At 47.0% G+C, this 18,670-nt stretch overlaps 1 protein-coding gene across 6 annotated transcripts in view; it reads left to right on the forward strand.

Annotated features, from left to right (window-relative positions):
• Positions 1 to 18,670, forward strand: part of LOC119953471 (sodium-coupled monocarboxylate transporter 1-like) — a 243,059-nt gene that overhangs the window by 106,763 nt on the left and 117,626 nt on the right. For all 6 annotated transcript variants that reach the window (XR_005458029.1, XM_038777789.1, XM_038777786.1 and 3 more), the window contains exons 10-11: positions 2,308 to 2,396; positions 18,292 to 18,413. Coding sequence is in view for 5 of the 6 variants with exons in the window: in XM_038777789.1 (XP_038633717.1) it covers positions 2,308 to 2,396; positions 18,292 to 18,413 (211 nt within the window). In the remaining variant the exon portion in view is untranslated. The remainder of the gene's footprint in view (positions 1 to 2,307; positions 2,397 to 18,291; positions 18,414 to 18,670) is intronic.

Genomic DNA, 18,670 nt, shown 5'->3' on the forward strand with positions numbered 1-18,670 from the left:
CCCCTCCCACCCGGCTTACTCACTCTTCCAACTTCTTCCATCAGGAGATACAAAAGTCTGAGAACACGCACAAACAGATTAAAAAACAGCTTCTTCCCTGCTGTTACCAGACTCCTAAACGACCCTCTTATGGACTGACCTGATTAATACTACACTCCTGAATGCTTCACCCAATGCCGGTGTTTATGTATTTACATTGTGTACCTTGTGTTGCCCTATTATGTATTTTCTTTTAATTTTATCTTCTTTTCATGTACTAAATGATCTGTTTGAGCTGCTCGGAGAAAAATACTTTTCATTGTACCTCGGTACCCGTGACAATAAACATATCCAATCCAAATAGAACTTCGAGCAGCATCCTGTCCCCTTGAAACCAGGTCAGGCTGAAGTTCTAATTAATTACATTTCTTGTGATGTTCTCTCCTTTGACAGGTTCAAAAGTGAATGAGATTAATTATTATCAGCATGGTGGCACAGTGGTTAGCACTAATACCTCACAGCGTCAGGGACCGAGGTTCGGATTCCGACCTTGGGTGATTGTGTGGAGTTTGTACATTGTCCCCGTATCTGCGTGGGTTCCCCCCGGGTGCTCCAGTTTCCTCCCACAGTCCAAAAGATGTGCAGATAGGTGGATTGGCCATGCTAAATTGCCCCTGGTGGCGTTGGCATAGGTAGGGTGCTCTTTTGGAGGGTCTGCAATGATTCTATTATGAATATCATGCTTGCTTGGATCTACATGTGGCCCAGCATGACAACTTTACCTGCTTCCACCCCATCTTGTTGGATTTGCAGAAATTTTGTGGAGTTTCACACCAAATACAGGTGCCTAAGCCTCAGCTTCACCAGACGTCTACCTCAGGACAAAGCAGACTTCCTCAGATTTTGTGCCACATCCTCACATATTTCAATCCTTGAAATTAGCAGCCCTTATTTATTTGAAGTGATTGTATGATTTCAGCGGGGAGCTTTTCAAATGGAGTATGTGGCTGGCGATAGGACACAATATAGGAGTCCAATCTGCACTCCATGTGAACATTGCTTGCAGCTGTATATTTCTCCCACAGAAATAGGACTAATGTTGTAATTGCAGCAATCTGTATTTGTATGAGAAACTGCCATTGTAGTCTGAAACATTTCATGTGTATGGTTGTTTACAGTACAGCTACTTTTATTTCAGGTATTAAGGGGAATGTTATGGTACTTAAACAGGCACAAAAGGTTTTGCATGGGGAGGGTTTACTGTTACTGCTGATAAAGCTATCAGGGAAAATTAAGTTAACATTTGGTGAATGGTCTGCATCAAGGACACCAGCAGCTGCTAATTATTTTTCTTATTTGCAACTTTGCCAACCAGCACTCCAAAATTGGAGTTTTTTTAGTCCCAGAATAACTGGAAAACCACATGATATTGATGCACTCTTTTCCAATAGCATTAGGAAATGGAAATAGAAGAGATTGAAAAAATGCATAGCCCAATTTCATTAAATTTAATGAACAGAAAATCATGAGCTGATACATGTAGGGCGGGATTCTCCGATTGCCGACGGAAAAATCATGTTCAGCGATTGGCCGGAGAATGTGTTTTTACGCCGAAGTCAGGGGCGGCGCTCTTTTTCGGATTCTTTGCCCCCTCTAAAACGGCGTAATCGCTGAGTACACCGTATGCTGTTGGGACGGCCTCAGCACGTCACCTGAGGCCCTCCCCCGATGCTCCGCCCCCAATGGGCCGACTTCCCGACGGCGTCGGTCGCGTGTTTTCACAGTTTTCGGGGACCTCGCGTTGCGGCTGTGGACTGTGTCCAGCGCCACCACAGTCGGTGGGGGGGTGTTCCACGGGCCGGAGGGGGGCTTCAGCGGGGGCTGGTGGGGGTTGGTCTGGGGGGGTTACAGGGGGGCACTATCTGACAGGCTGGGTTTGTGCGCAGCTGCCGAGTGCGCACGTAGCCTTGGACCCGGCAATTCTCTATCCATATCTGCAGATAAAGGCTTTAAGTGGCGCGCTGTTAGACCCCACCAGGCGGAGCATCGGTGCGGGGGCGGTGCCGACTTTTTCATTGTAAAACTAGACACTTACTCCGGACATAGCCTCAAAATCAGACAATCCAGCCTGTATTGATGTATGCTCCTAGTATGTGCCAGGAGTGCTGAAGTAAACATTTTCTCCTGCCATCCATTTTTTCTTAATAATGTTTTTTATAAATTAATGCTAACCAATTTTGGACAGATTCACAGAAGTAACCACAAGCTATAAAATAAATGTCATGATTCTTTTAAAATAATTCATTTTTAATTTTCCATTTTTCAAAGTTGATGCCATTACTGGTAGTAGAAATTTTGAATCAGACGCCTGGAGTTGCTGGACTCTTCGTTGCCGGTGCATACAGTGGCACATTGAGGTATGTAACATGTCAGGAGGTAGTCATTTATCAATTTCATGGGCCATTGACAGAATAACAATGCTGAGCAAAGAAGAAAATAAGTTTCTTTGGATTTTTTAACAAAATTTGCTTGGACTTCTGTAAACCGTGAACTCATACGTCACATATGCTGTTTCACTTAACTTCATCTTTGCAGTGCCAGTACAAGTAATGATGCTCGTTTCTGTGCGATTGTGTTTTTAAGCTATTTATTTAATTGTAGCTCAACAACTACCCAGGTAGTGCCAGGGGCTGGTGAGGGGTGAGCTTTTTGGGAAGCCCCATTGGTGAGGCTCTCCCTGTGTGCGTCAGGGGAGATTGTGCCAGTGCTCGTGTTGGGGCAGGGTTGTCCCGATGCTTGTGGAGGGGACCCTGTGTCTGGGTGGGGGGGTGGGAGTTGGGGGGTAGAGTTTCTTCTTACCGTAGATCAGGACGCTGATCTCTGTGGAATCGCCGTTGCTGACTCTTATCAGTACCTGCCCCGCTATAGTCGTGGCAGAAACCACGCCCCAAGATTCAATGTGGGCCAGAGAATCTGGAGAGAAAACTTGGCTGCGCAACTGGAGAGCTACACTGCGGTTTTCTTATTCGAACTGACACTCTTAAAAAGTATTAGAAGATTCCAACCACTGTATCTGAATGGATGGAGCATTCACAATAAGATGGATGAATTAACAGCGCAAATTGATATGAAGAGGTACGATATGTGGGCAGCACGGTAGCATTGTGGATAGCACAATTGCTTCACGGCTCCAGGGTCCCAGGTTCAATTCCGTCTTGGGTCACTGTCTGTGCGGAGTCTGCACATCCTCCCCGTGTGTGCGTGGGTTTCCTCCGGGTGCTCCGGTTTCCTCCCACAGTCCAAAGATGTGCAGGTTAGATGGATTGGCCATGATAAATTGCCCTTAGTGTCAAAATTGCCCTTAGTGTTGGGTGGGGTTACTGGGTTATGAGGATAGGGTGGAGGTGTTGACCTTGGGTGGGGTGCTCTTTCCGGGAGCCGGTGCGGGCTCGATGGGCCTAGTGGCCTCCTACACTGTAAATTCTATGATAATCTATGATTGCAATTACAAGGCTGGAAACTGAATATCCAAGGGGAACATTTAGGATGGACAGGCAAAGAGGAAAAGGAAAGAGGGCAGCACGGTGGCCTAGTGGTTAGCACAACCGCCTCACGGCGCTGAGGTCCCAGGTTCGATCCCGGTTCTGGGTCACTGTCTGTGTGGAGTTTGCTCATTCTCCCCGTGTCTGCGTGGGTTTCGCCCCCACAACCCAAAAATGTGCAGAGTAGGTGGATTGGCCACTCTAAATTGCCCCTTAATAGAAAAAATAATTGGGTAATCTAAATTTATAAAAAAAAAGAGGAAAAGGAAAGTGGGGTGGCGCTGTTAGTTAAGAATGAGCTCAGAAAATCTAGATGTAGAATCAGTTCTTCCCCTTTTGAGCTCTCATTATCTCACAGGGGCAGCACAGTAGCACAAGTGGCTAGCACTGTGGCTTCACAGCGCCAGGGTCCCAGGTTCGATTACTCACTGGGTCACTGTCTGTGCAGAGTCTGCACGTGGATAGGGTGGAAGTGAGGGCTTAAGTGGGTCAGTGCAGACTCGAGAGGCCGAATGGCCTCCTTCTGCACTGTATGTTCTATGTTCACCCAGTTTCTTCAGAACTGCTCTTCCAGAATTGATTAACTCACAGTAGCATAGTGCTTAGAAAGTTGCTTCACAGCTCCAGGGTCCCAGGTTCGATTCCTGGCTTGGGTCACTGTGCGGAGTCTGCACATTCTCCCTGTGTCTGCGTGGGTTTCCTCCGGGTGCTCCGGTTTCCTCCCACAGTCCAAAGGTGTGAAGGTAAGGTGAATTGGCCATGCTAATTTGCCCTTAATGTCCAAAAAGGTTAGGTGGGGTTACTGGGTTACAGGGATAAAGTGGAGGTGTGGGCTTAGGTAGGGTAATCTTTCCATGAGCCTGTGCAGACTCGATGGGCCGAATGGTCTCCTTCTGTACTGTAAATTCTATGAACTCAATCTCTTTCCTTTAGCTTTTAGAATTTAAAAGTAAAGTAAACTCCCTATTTACAACACCTTTCTTTCACCTCTTTGCTTATGTTATCCTTTGAACCACAACACCCGTTCAAATCTATTCGTATCTGAGAACCATCCTTGCTAAATTACGTTGGGTAAACATCTGTTTGAACTCTAATGAGGCTCATTAACATATCACATTAATAGTTTAAATTCACAAGTCATTCTGTCCCTTGCTTTAATTACCATTTGCATACCCCAAGAGTTTAAAAATATGACCAAAAAAAATTCGTGGGCCATCGGGCACCCCGGGGGAGGCGAAGGTGCTGGGTGACACCCCCTACCCACGACACCCTGGGTAGGAGAAGGTGCTGTAGGGGAGGTCCCGGAACACCGCGGCACCTGGGACTCCCTCCCTTCCGTCCGTCCCAGGTGCTTCTGGTGGACAGCGGGCAGGACAGGCTGGCAGCTTGCCACCCCAGTCGCCCGAGCCGCAGCCTGCCCATCTAGGCCGGGCTGCCCCAGGAAACGGCCGCCAAAGGGATCCCGAATCACAGGGCAGGAATCACAGTAGTCCACCTCCAGTTCTGCGGTACCATCTGGGGAACCACCTAGGCGTAGTCAAAGGGCCCGTAAAGCCAAATAATTAGGCACGGAGTAAGTTGGCACTGGTGAAGGGCACAGACGAATTTTAGGGGCTAGGGCACGTGTATGGACAGTTTGTAATTAAAATCACTTTCACACCTACAGAAGCTGCCTTTGTGTTCTGTCCGAAGCGTGTGGGGGTGTCATGTACGTTGAGCGCCAGTGTGTGTGTGTGAGGGGGGTGGTCCCTCTCCACCTAGGCCGCCATCTCCATCCCCCCGGGCAGAGGATGGGACCGTGAGCTGCAGTATCACGGCCGCATGCAGGAATGGTCCGGGTGGATGGTGGTACTGTGGCCATGGGTCAGATATTGTCCAACGATGTGGAGCGAGGAGCTCATCGTAGAGCGGGTCGTCATCATCCTCCATGGCCTGCAATAGACACACTTCCACCGGCGACCGTGTGAGCCCGGCCCGTCATGCCGCAGGTGGATCTGCAATGGAGGGGTGGTGTGCATGCGGGTGGGGTGGGGGTGGTTGGTGGTGGGTGGGGGGGGGGGGGGGGGGGGGGGGGGGTCATGGTGTTGGTGCTGGGTGGATCAAGGGGGGTCAGGGTGTTGCTGGGTGGGTCGGGGGAGGGGGTTAGGGTGTTGGTGCTGGGTGGGTCGGGGGGGGTGTGAGGCTGGTCGGATGTTACCATGGTGTGCGGTATGTGGCCATACTCGCCGATTCGCACGCCCCCTAGTCAGTGAACCGGGCGGCTATCAGCCTGTCCCGTGCTCGCTGGCCCAGCCGGTAACGGTGGGCAGCCACCCGTCCATGTCAAACCCGTCTGCCCTGACCATTGCCCCCAACTCCCTCATCTGGGGAGGTCTGTGCCTCTTCCTCCTGCTCCTCCACTCCCCCCTCCTCTGCCTGCGGCACATCGCCCCTCTGCTGGACTATGTTGTGCAGGACACAGCACACCACAATGATGTGGCCAACCCTATCTGGCGGGTACTGGAGGGCCCCCCCAGAGATGTCCAGGCACCTTGAACGCATCTTCAGCAGCCCAAAGCACCTCTCTATCACAGCTGCATGGGCATCATTGTAGCTGTTCTCCGCGACACACTGTGGCCTCCGTATAGGCGTCATCAGTTACGACTGCAACGGGTAACCCCTGTCGCCCAGCAACCAGCCCCTCAGCCGGGGGTGGCTTCCCTTGAACATGCTGGGGATGTAAGACCGCGACATGTATGAGTTGTGAACACTTCCCGGGTACCAGGCGCAGACATGCAGGATCATCATGCGGTGGTCGCAGACCATCTGGATGTTCATGGAATACGTCCCCTTCCTATTGGTGAACATAGCCCTGTTATCTGCAGGTGGCCGCACGGCGACGTGCATCCCATCGATCGCCCCCTGGACCATGGGAAAACCAGCCACGGCAGAGAAGCCCACGGCCCGGGCATCCTGGCTTGCCCGGTCCACAGGGAACCGGATGTAGCGGTCCGCAATGGCATAAAGGGCATCTGTCATTGCCCGGATGCACCGGTGCACCGATGTCTGCGAGATGCCGGACAGGTCCCCACTCGGTACCTGGAATGACCCCGTGGCATAAAAAGTCAGGGCCACCGTGACCTTGACGGACACGGGGAGAGGGTTTCCTCCCCCAGTGCCACGCGGGGCCAGGTGTGTCAGCAGGTGGCAGATGTGTGCCACGGTTTCCCGGAGTCTCCTCCTGCATTCCCGGTCCGTGAGGTCCTGGTACGACGAACGGGGCCGGTACACATGGGACCTCCTCGGGCGTCTCCATCGTTGTGGTGCCACAACGTCCTCCACCCTCTCCTCGTGCTCCTCCTCGTCCTGTCGGGTGGGTGGCCCTCCAGCCTGGGCGCCTGCCGACTGCCCCTCTGCAGCATGCTCCTCTGCGGCAGCCTGCGCCGCCTCTCTGCCACGCTCCTCCTCCTCCTCCTCCAGGGCAACATGTAGAATAGCAGCTGCCGCCACGGTGGCCAACATCGCTGGCTGATCAGAAAACATGATGGCCTGTGGTGGGGGGGGACGACAACATGTCATCATTGCCCGTAACCCCCCCCCAGGCAGCCAGGTGCCATGGGCTGCATGGGTGCGACTGTGGGAGGATGGCACATGGCCAGGCTGACGACCTCCCCCCCCACAGGCTGAGGCCACACCGTCACTTCTCCTGCGGCCACCCCCACGCCGTGACCTACCTCCACGCTGAACGGTGTCAACCATCAGTACTGGTTGATGCCGTTAAATAGGTGTTTTAACTTCGGCCCATCCAGCCGGGAGAATATGGGCAGCACCAGGGCCCATAGCCTCTTGCCGGCCCCCGGCATTCTCCGAGGCGGGCGACGGGATTGACGCCTCGCCTCGTCGGAGACTTCAGGATACGGCGGGGGCGGGATTGACGCGGGCCCCGGCGGTTCTCCGACCTGGCGGGAGGTCGGGGAATCCCGCCCAAGATCACTTACATCAAAAGCCAATTTAAACTGTTTGGTATAATTAGGTGTCACTCAACCGTGAGCTGGTCTCATCACAGATTTTAGATTTCACATGACTGCATGTTGGTACTCTAATGTCCAGTTAAAATTCTTGTTATTTTTTAGGTGTTCCGTTTTTTACTTTTTTAGAAAATTTGGAGTACCCAATTATTTTAAGGGACAATTTAGCGTGGTCAATCCATCTGCCCTGCACTTCTTCGGGTTTTGGGGGTGAGCCCCACGCAGACATGGGGAGAATGTGCAAACTCCACACGGACAGTGACCCGGGGTCGGGATTGAACTCGGGTCCTAGACGCTGTGAGGCAGCACTGCTAACCACTGAGCCACCGCTCCGCCCCAAGGGTTCAGTTAATCGAGTAACCACACTGTTAAAATTCAACACGAACTTCCAATTGAATCAATCATACTCAGAAATCATAAAACTTCCCTTTTTGTTGAAGGCACTGATAATTTTGTAATTGCCCTTATTTTTGCATCTCGTGGGACCATCTGACCGTGTCCAACAGTATGGCCTAGATATTTGATTTTGCAAATTCTCTTTCAGCCAAGTTTACAACTAAATTAGCTCCTTGCAGGCAGTCAAATAGTTCTTTTAGATGCTGTTAAGTGTTCCTCTCAACTTTGATTTAATACTACCAAAATATTGATGTACACAGTGCAGTGATTCAGTTTCATTAAAGTCCTATTTGTCAACCTCTGGAAAGTTGCTGGAGAATTTTTCATTCCAAATGACATGACATGGAACTGATAATGGATTGGCCATGCTAAAAATTGCCCTTTAGTTTTCAAAGATGTGCAGGTTAGGTGGGGTTATGGGGATAGGACAGGGAGCGTGGACATAGACAGGAAGTTCTTTCGGAGGACCGGTGCAGACTCAATGGGCTGAATGGCCTCCTTCTGTACTGTAGGGGTTCTATTGATAAAGGCAATTACAAAAGCTGAAACCAGTCTTGTAGGTAAACCTGACAATATGCCCTCATCATAGTCTTTACGGACTGATGCCATTCCCCAAAATCTTGTGATTCTGGATGAAAGGCTGATGATTTAAACTGCTTTATCTCTGGGCTGTTTATAACTTCCTGAAACAACTGTGACATGAAATTTGAACACGAATCCAACAGTATTTATTTTGGTAAACCTTATCTGGTAAATAATTTGTTCAATTTCTCTACAACCCTTTCTGCTGTAATATTTCTCAATGGCATGGCTTCTGGGAATCTGGGAGATACATCCATGCTTGTCAGTATGTACTGATTTTTACTTATGTCTCAGAAAGAGGTCCTATACGATCAATTAGGACCTGAGTTTTGTTGATGTGTGGCATGCCTGGTAGAACCTTACTACATCTTCATGCAATCCAGACCAGTAAAACTGTGTCTGTATTTTAGCCTGAATTTTCTGAATTGCTAAATACCCTCCTAATGGAACTTCATGAGGTACTTGCAAAATGTCCTTCCTTTGTCCAGAAGGTACCACTTGATCCATTTCTGCCCAACTGTCATTCGCCGGAACATGAGACGGTCTCCATTTCCTCACTAAAACAATGGGCGAAATTCTCCGCCCCCCACGACGGGTGGGAGAATAGCGGGAGGGCCTTCCCGACTTTTTTGACGCCCTCCCGCTATTCTCCCACCCCCCCGCCGAAATCCCGACACGAATCGCTGCCGCCGTTTTTTTACGGCCGGCAGCGATTCTCAGCTGTTAGAAGGGCCGAAGTCCCAGCCCTTTACAACCTTTTTACGAACGGCAAACACACCTGGTCCTGCCGTTCGTAAAAACGTCGTGACTACCTGGAAAAAAATAACCATGGCACCGATTGGCACGGCAGTACCACGGCCGTGCCAAGGGTGCCATGGGCCCGCGATCGGTGCCCACCGATCGCGGGCAGCGGGCCCGATGCCCGCGCACTATTTGTCCTTCCGCCGCCCCGCAGTATCAATACGCGGGGCGGCTGAGGGGCAACCCGGACCGCGCATGCGCGGGTTTCGCGCAAAAACGCGATGACGTCACCCGCGCACGCGCGGGTGGCGTCTTCCCACCTGCGCATGCGCGGCTGACGTCATATGACGCGTCAGCCGGCGCTAAGTCCGACAAGCGGGCTTAACGATTTTCGTTAAGCCCGACTTGTCGGAGCCTCCGACGTCGGGCTGCTAGCCCCGACGGGGGACCAGAATCGGTCCCCCGTCGGGAAGGGGCGCGATGCCGTAAAACCCGCCCGGGTTTTACGGCGGTTTGACGATTTCTCCCGTTTTGGGAGAATTTCGCCCAATATCTTTCAGATAATAGCATTCTGGAATACACTGCGCCTCTGATTCTGAGAAAGTTGTTTGGTACATTTGTTTTAATTTTGGATACCTCTGCTACAACTCTATCAATTCCCCTCAGCCAATCACTTCAGCTTCATTCTCCTCAATTCTCTCAAAGATAGTGGCTGGAATTCTTACGATTCGCTGGCAAAGGGATTCTCTGGTCCTGCCGGCAGTGCACCCTCGCCCATGGGTTTCCTGGTGGCATGGGGTGGCTTCAATGGGAATTCCCATTGACAGCGGCGGGAACAGAGAATCGTGCCGCCAGTGAATGGCACACTGCCTTCCAACGCCAATAAATATGCAGCTGGAAGGCCAGAGAATCTTACCCAGTATCAGCTAATTGCACTTGAATCTCTTTGCCCTGTCTTCCATACTCCTTTTGCTAAAACACAGTCAGGAAACACACCAGGATGTTCTAACTGCAACACTTCTGTGGATTGCCTTTCCGTAGGTTGTTCAACTACATTAGGCATCACCACCATATGTGACCCAGCTATGTTATATCCTATGATAAATTGAACCCTTGCAGTGGACAATTTATCCACTACTCCCTTAATTACTTAATCTCCCTTCAAGCTACTTTTAAATTTACCTGACGATATGCAATTTTCTATGCTTCTCCGTGAATTCCACTTATTAAAACCTCTTACAAAATTCTCTTTGGACAACAAATGTTGTCACATAACATTATGGATTGACGCACTCTGATATCTTTTAAGATTTGAATATCTTTGCAATTTCTATCTTGTCCGCATGAAAATACTTTTCCTTCACAGATAAATAATCTTTGAATATAACTATAACCTGCTACTGCGCCTTAATGTGAATACGTCGTGAACACATTTTCACACCTCCAACTAATAACGTTTTTTTTTAAATTTAGAGTAACCAAGTCATTTTTTACAATTGAGGGGCAATTTAGAGTTGCCAATCCACCTACCCTGCACATCTTTGGATTGTGGAGGCGAAACCCACGCAAACATGGGGAGAATGTGCTAACTCCACACCGACAGTGACCCAGAGCCGGGATCGAACCTGGGACCGTGGAGCCGTGAGGCAGCACTGCGCCACCGTGCTGCCCTCCAAATAATATTGTTGTTTGCTTTTCTATTTGAATAAATCCTATCAGCTTATCTTGTTATAAAGTCTCTGAATTCTCAACATGCCTCTTGGTCCATACTATACTAACAGGTTTGTCAAATATTCTCCCACGCATTGACTTTGTTTGGCCAATCTTATTGCAATTAAACCATTGGTAAGATCCCGGACTAGACCCCAACATATGTTAGGATAACAGACAGAATCCCAAACAGTTAAAAAAAAAATTACAATAATGTAAGGAAAGGATACTTCGCTCCAGGAATGATTCCACCGACTATTATGTATCTTTTATATTGAAACAAACTATTCTTAACACAAGATTAAACACATTAACATCACAGAAAATAACTTACAATTAACAGTTAAACAATTATTAACAATAAAAGGAAACACTTTAACTTCTAACTCGCACCGTCTCTATCGCCAATTAAGCAAAGCCCATCACAGATAAAAAAAGCCACTTAGAAATAAAATTAGCAAACACAGGGCTTTCCTCTGGATAGAGATTTCTTGGAAAGACTGGTAGGAGAGAGAGAGAGAGAGAGAGAAACCATTTCATACACCAGCTGCTTTCTTTTTGAAGTCTAAAAGTTAAACCTGACAGCCTTTAACAAAAGCCCCTGCTCAGTTTCAAGCTCCGAGCAAACCTAAAAGCTAAACTGCGTACTACAGACCTGGCCCCTCCCATTAATTGCATAATCTTGGTCGGCATAACATAATGGGCCGAAGGGCCTGTATTGTGCTGTACTGTTCTATGTTCTATATATCCTACTAACTGGGCTATGACTAAGGCTGACACAACCCCTCAGATATTTAAACCCCAAGAAACCATCTTTTTACAAACAAAATTCCATTAGCCCATTAGGTAAACAGTATATAAAGTTGAAATGAATGAGGATCTCACCTTTATGACATCTTAATTGCAGGTTTTTCAGCCACAGAGTCTGGGTATCTGAACCAAGATTCTTTAATAATATTACTGCAACAGATATGTACATATATATATATTGCTCACCTCAGGCTTTTAAAAACATTCCTACAACAGTTAAAAAAATACAATAGATTGTTATGGGCCAGGGTTTAGAGAACCCCAAAGTGTATCATGGAGTTCACCTGACCCACAACATTTACTGGACTGGTAAAGGGAGCACACGGCCCACTCTATAGGTATGATACAGCAGAAATGGAAAAGTATTTTTTAAAGCAAAACAATGTTTATTCTATGAACTCAAGTTAACCTTTTAAAGCATGCAGTGAACATCTTAGCAACCATTAATTCCAATATAACCCCCAAAGAATACAACACTAAGTAATCCTTAATAAATTCACAAACAACATCCAGAAGACAAAAGAAACACCTTTTAACAGAAGCACATCCGGTTTAAATTCACTATTGAAAACTGTTATAATTCTGAATTCACCAAATAATCAAGAGATAGTATTTTCATGGCAGAGAGAACAGCAGTACACCTGCTTTGTTTGGCTTCAGCTCCAACACTAAAAACGAAACCCGTAAAAACACAGACACACCCAAGCTTTTCTCAAAGTGAAACTAAAAAGCAGAGCCAGAGCTCAGCTCCACCCACATTCTATCATCACTGCAGTAACATGAGCAGCCAAACATTTCTTAAAGGGACATTCTCATGACAATACATAAGAAATTCCTACATTCACCACATCGCCCCACTTAAGAAAATGAACCAGTAATATGTAAAGATGGCTTCATTTTTCCAAAGCCTTTACAACTTTAAACTTTCATTACTAAACACTACTGATATTGGATAAGATACGTATCTTATATTTAGGCATGCAAATTTGAACATTCGTATAGTCCAGAATTTTTCAAATGGGTGGGTCGCAGGCGGGTGTTGAGAGGGTTGCAGAGCGATCGGTCGTGGCGTTCCCAATCGTGGGACAAATGCCTATCAACCGTGACTGGCTTTTAGGTTGAGAATGCTGACCGCAACTGCCAGCAACCCCAGCATTTTGCTTTGTTCCAGGAATCGGTGGCATAGTGGTATTGTCACTGGACAAGTAAACCAGAGATCCAGAGTAATGCTTTGGGGACCCAGTTTTAAATCCCACCACTGCAGCCGGTGAAATTTGAATTCAATAAAAAACTGGAATTAAAAGTCTAAGGACGACGATGAAACCATTGTCGATTGTCGTAAATACTCATTTGGTTCACTAATGTCATTTAGGGAAGGAAATCTACCATCTGTACCTGGTCAGCCTACATCTGACTCCAGATCTACAGCAACGTAGTTTATTCTTAACTATCCCCTCAAGGGCAATTAGGGATGGGCAATAAATGCTGGCCCAGCCTGCGATGCCTACGTCCCATGAACAAATTAAAAAGAAAATCCGATTGGCGCCTAGATGATTCAATGGGTGATTAGCTTTCCTAACGTCACATCTGGCACCCCGTTGTTCGGCTGACCAATAGGAGGAGGCGGGGGTTGTAATTCCGGCAAGGGACTGTTGGAACTCGGGGCCTGTGAAGGACATGGAGAACAGCCGAGTGAGGTTTGTGTGAGGGGTGAGAATGGCGGAACACGATGCTGGCAGTCAGCACCAGTTCACTGGCTTCCACAAGTGCTTGAATGCCTTCACAGGGAGGAGGAATTATGTGATAGTTGCATATAACGGGATTGTTTGTTCTTCAAACTGAGATCCAATAAGAAGGCCCCAACAGCAATCACAGAAAATAAATGACTTTTGGTTCTCCTCTTGGGCAGGGCAAGTGGAATTTAAGGACCACCATGTGAAATTGATGTGAATGTTTGAAACCTTTGCAATCTTGTCACTATAATGGTGTATTATAAGTTATCAGTCTTCACAAATAAAACTCATGGGATTCCAAGTGCTGTTCAAAAGAAAAAAGAATGCCGTCCGCATGCATGCCCCCTCAGGCGATTCCGGCAGCGCCACTTCCTGATGTCAGCTCGCTGTTCCAGTATAGTCTTCTCCTGACGTCAGCGCGTTGTCCAGGACCAAATTTATTTTTAAAAATGGCAGAGTCCCCACCAGAAGTGGCAACAGAGAGCTGCTCACACATACACTGATGTCACGCGATCCGTGTTTTGGCCACGAAATCAGAGAGGAGAGATTCCTCTATTTTATAGCTGCCAGAAAGCAAGCAACAGGAGTGTGTGAAGAACTGAAGATGGATCAGTTTGTAATATGGAAGAGAGGGCCAGAGACAGAAACAGGCCAGGTTCTCACAATTGATTCTGCTGGAGAGAGCTTCACAAGAGAGTCCATGGCAGGACAAAACAGTGCTGGTGTGAGCTCCAGGGCCTCTAATGAACAACCCATTAAGAAGATGCTGAAAACAAAAACAAAGCAGTATAAAGATGATTTCTTGAGATATTACTTCAGTAATTGTGCCAATGCAAATCCGAATGCAAAGCCCATGTGTGTTATACGCAGGGAAGTCCTGAAAAATGAAAGGTTAAAACCCTCAAAACTTCAAAGACAATTGAAGACTAACCATGGCGCATTCGAGGACAAACCTCTTGATTTTTTTCAAAGAATACACGAGAACTGAAATCATCAGCTGAAGTCATTATCAGAAATGTATCAGTGAATGACAAAGCAAGTGAAATTGTGAGGACAAAGCTGCCTCATCTTTTGCATTAAAAGTAAACAAAAATGAAGTTCGGGTGGCGTGGGTTGCGACGGTTGGCCGGTGTGGTCGTGAAGTTCAGGCGGCATTGGTCGCAAAGGTCGGCCGGCGTAGGTCACGAAGGTCCGCTGGTCGGCGTGGGTCCTGAAGGATGGCCAGTAGGTAAAAATGGTTCCCGGGCAAAAAAAGTTTGAAAAATACTGGTATTGTACATTTCAATCTTTTGTTTCTAACATTGAATGTTCCATCCTTCTCACACCTCAAAATTGTGATAAAGCATCTACAATCATGTTTTCTCTTCATGCCACATGTATAATCTTCAAGTTAAATGGTTGTAGCAATAAACTCCATTTAACAATTGTAAATGATTTCTAGCCAACTCACCAGCCCTATTTAATCTCTCGCTAAAGTTTGACACATAGACCAACAATGTAGTCTCCGAATGCTGACTCACCAATTTCTCCATAATTTATTTTAGTTGTCCCCTTATCTCATGACCAAAAATAAGTTCAAATGGACTGAATTTAGTTGAATCATTAGGTGCATCCCTAATTGTAAATAATACAAATGGAATTCATTTATCCCAATCCTCTGGGTAATCCTGACTATAGGCCCTCAACATGGTCTTTCAAGTTTGATGCCACCTTTCTAACACTCCCTGCAATTCTGGATGATATACAGTGAGTTTAAATTGCTTTACTCCTAAGCTAACCATAACTTCCCTGAATTACTTTGACATAAAATTGGATCCTTGATCTGATTAGATTTGTTTTGGTAGTTTAAAAAAAAATATTACTGCGACAGATATAAAATACAATATATATATAGGAAATTCCACATTCATCGCAACATCTCAGCCTTTTTTACGTCTCTTGCACTCTGTGCATCTTCTTTCCTAGTCTGAGATGAAATCTCCTTAGAATTTTCACCTTTCCATTTCTATCCTTCTCACATTTAAGTGTGTCACAAAAAAGATTTTGATGTATGGACCAGCTCATAATCATCTGCTAACTCTGTTGCCTGCTTATTAGTTTTAAACTTTAGTTTCTCCACATGAGTTCTTATCATTGAAGGCAGTGAATCTTTAAATTCTTCTAAAACAATTGCTTCAGTTCTTCATAGGTTCCCTCAATTTTAATACACTATCCACCTGTCAAAATTGCTTTGTTTGACTCTTTCATTCAATATATGCTTACCCAATCATCTCACGTTTTGAAATTTCTGCCTGTGTGCCTCATTAACTAATGCACTGAGGATAGCTATATTCACTACATATTTCCCAGATATTTCTTCTGACAGAGATGCAAACATCTCATTAGTTCTCCCTGTTAATCTACTTTGCAATAGTAATGTCCAGAATTATTTCAGCCACTTCATCTGTTTAGCTAGTTTCTCAAAGGAATTAAAGAATGCTCCAACATCTTTTTCTCCAAACCTGGGATGGGTTTGTACACATTTAAACATCTTCCCATGGGCATCTCCCCACGGGCTTCTAATCTAGAAAGAAGTTTTTTCACCTTCTGGTGTTTCTCCTTACATGTCAGTTTTCTAAGCTGAAATTCTCTGTCTCTATCCATTTCTCTTTCCTCCTTTTCTGACGGTGCCATTTCCAATTCCTTTGTTTTTGTCTTTCTTCTCTCTTGTCCGTCTGCTGTTCCTTTGAAATACCAATTCTCTTCCCGTTTCCTCTGTTTCCTCATTTATCTTTCTCAGTCTTTGACTCTTTCCTCTCTTGCCCTTTCTTTTCCTTTTTCTTCCAATTCAGGTTTTTTCATTTGCAGCTGAATTTGAACCCATTTCACTGACACCCTCTTTTGAGAATTCGGTCTCTCAGGTATCCCTTCCAATGTTAACTGCTGTGCTTTTCCTTCAATTATGTCTGCTTTCCTTACCTCAAGTAATCCTAATTGTAACTCATCTGTCAATACCTTTAACATAGCTTTGGGAGGAATTTCCCTTACAAAATTCAGCAGTGTTGGCCAACTGTGGTGATAAGGAAGATTGGAGGGGGGGGGGGGGGGGTGATGGTGTGGGGGGAGGAGACAGTAAGCTACAATATGGTTCAGTCAGGAATTTAGGAAACATGTCTTATAAAGAGGCATCCTTATGGATGCCCCAGAGGAGGAAAGCAAACAAGGAAGCAGTGTGATAAAACGGATAATTGCAGGGAAAAGAGTGCAGAGAACACTTGGCAAAACTGACAGAGAATTAATTGGTGTGTGTGGTAGTATGACTAGGGGTATTACGGTACCTTGGAAATGAGCTGCTATTGGTGCAGAGGACTCGCTTCCCATTGGCCCGGGTAAGTCATGTGCCTCTCAGCCGATTGGCTGAGAGGTAGGTAGCTCCGCCTGCAAGGCGGGATATAAGAACCCATGCTTCCCGGCAGTCGGCCATCCTTCTGTACGTCTACTGCCGGGCACACATCATGTGCATTAAAGCCTATCGTTTGGATCTCATCTTCGTCTTGTGTCCATTGATGGTGCATCAGTGTGATTTTCCCACCACCTGGCGCCTGGGTGAATCGTGGGGGATGCCCAAATTGGGCTTCTCGCCGAGGGGGAAACCTCACACTAGTCACCTGACTCGCAGTGACTGGCCCAATCTGGATCACACCCTCGCTGGGCATGATCCATATGAAGATACCTAAATGAGTCTTTAAGTTCACTTAAATACCCCTGCCGCTATTTAGTGCAGGTTTCTACAATCGTGGACCAGGCATGATTGCACCTCGGTGTGTCTCACAGGCCATTATAGCCACTTGGGTGGTTGGGGATAGGGCAGAGTAGTCCCGTGACACTGGGGCACATTGGCACTGTCGGTCTAGCACCCTGGCAGTGCCAGCCGGGCACCTGGAAGTGCAAACATGCCTGGTTGGCACTGCCAGAGTTCCTGGGACACTGCCAGGCTGCCAGTTCAAGGTGCCTTGGTGCCAGGTTGGCACTGCCAAAGTTCAGGGCCTGGGGGGTCATGCCCATTAAAGGGGATGTGAGTGGGTGCAGAAAGGTTGGAGGATGAAAGGAGGGGTCTTGAAAGTGGGGTGTGGTCCTGAATGGGGAGGGGGGGGTTGTAGAGATCGTGGCAGCCTTTCAAAATGGCGCCCCGACCTGTGAGGGGCTGTCTTGCTGGCGAGCTCAGTTCCCCAATGCCGGAAACTTTAAAAGTGTGACATCGATTGGGGGAAACTCTATAAAAATGGCTAAGTGACATTGAATAGTGGTATCGATCTTGGCATTGCAGCTGTCGCGAAACACGCCCAAAACCGGACTTTGAAATTTTGCCGGGAATCGTGCCCAATGTATTCTTTTTTAAAAATAAATTTAGAGTACCCAATTCATTTTTTTTCCAATTAAGGGGCAATTTAGTGTGGCCAATCCACCTAGCCTGCACATCTTTGGGTTGTGGGGGCGAAACCCACGCAAACACGGGGAGAATGTGCAAACTCCACACGGACAGTGACCCAGAGCCGGGATCGAACCTGGGACCTCGGCGCCGTGAGACAACAGGGCTAACCCACTGCGTCACCGTGCTGCCCTCGCCCAATGTATTCTAATGAATATTTTAAATTCTCTAAGACTGCCATTCTGAAACTCACAACTTTAGTAAAAATATGCCAAGTAACAACCTTTGCAAAGTTAACTGATTAAATTCTATGTGGAACTATGTAAAATTAAAAGGTTATCATCAAGATATGCAACCCTTATTTTTATTTTTATTTTCCTCAGCACAATCTCTTCTGGCATCAGTGCTATGGCTGCAGTCCTTGTGGAAGATTTTATAAAGCCAATCTGGAAACCTTGGGGACAGCTTTCTAATGGAAAGAAGACTCTGATCTCAAAGCTCCTAGGTTGTCTTTTGACGAGTAAACCTTTCAGTTCTTTTTCATACTTAAATAATCGTTCAGATATTTTTTATCCAGCCAGTTGCAATTGAAGATTTAGTGAGAATCCCAAAGAAAATCTAGGGTGTGATTTTTCCACCGCGTTGCACCCACGCTGATCGTGGAGCGCCGGGAGCATTGCGGGATTGGCCCAAATTGGTCTTCACATCAGACGCAAAACTTCAATTGCATCACCGCGATCGGGATCACGCCCTTGTTGGGTA

This window comes from Scyliorhinus canicula, chromosome 18, assembly GCF_902713615.1.
Source record: "Scyliorhinus canicula chromosome 18, sScyCan1.1, whole genome shotgun sequence".
NCBI lineage: Eukaryota > Metazoa > Chordata > Chondrichthyes > Carcharhiniformes > Scyliorhinidae > Scyliorhinus > Scyliorhinus canicula.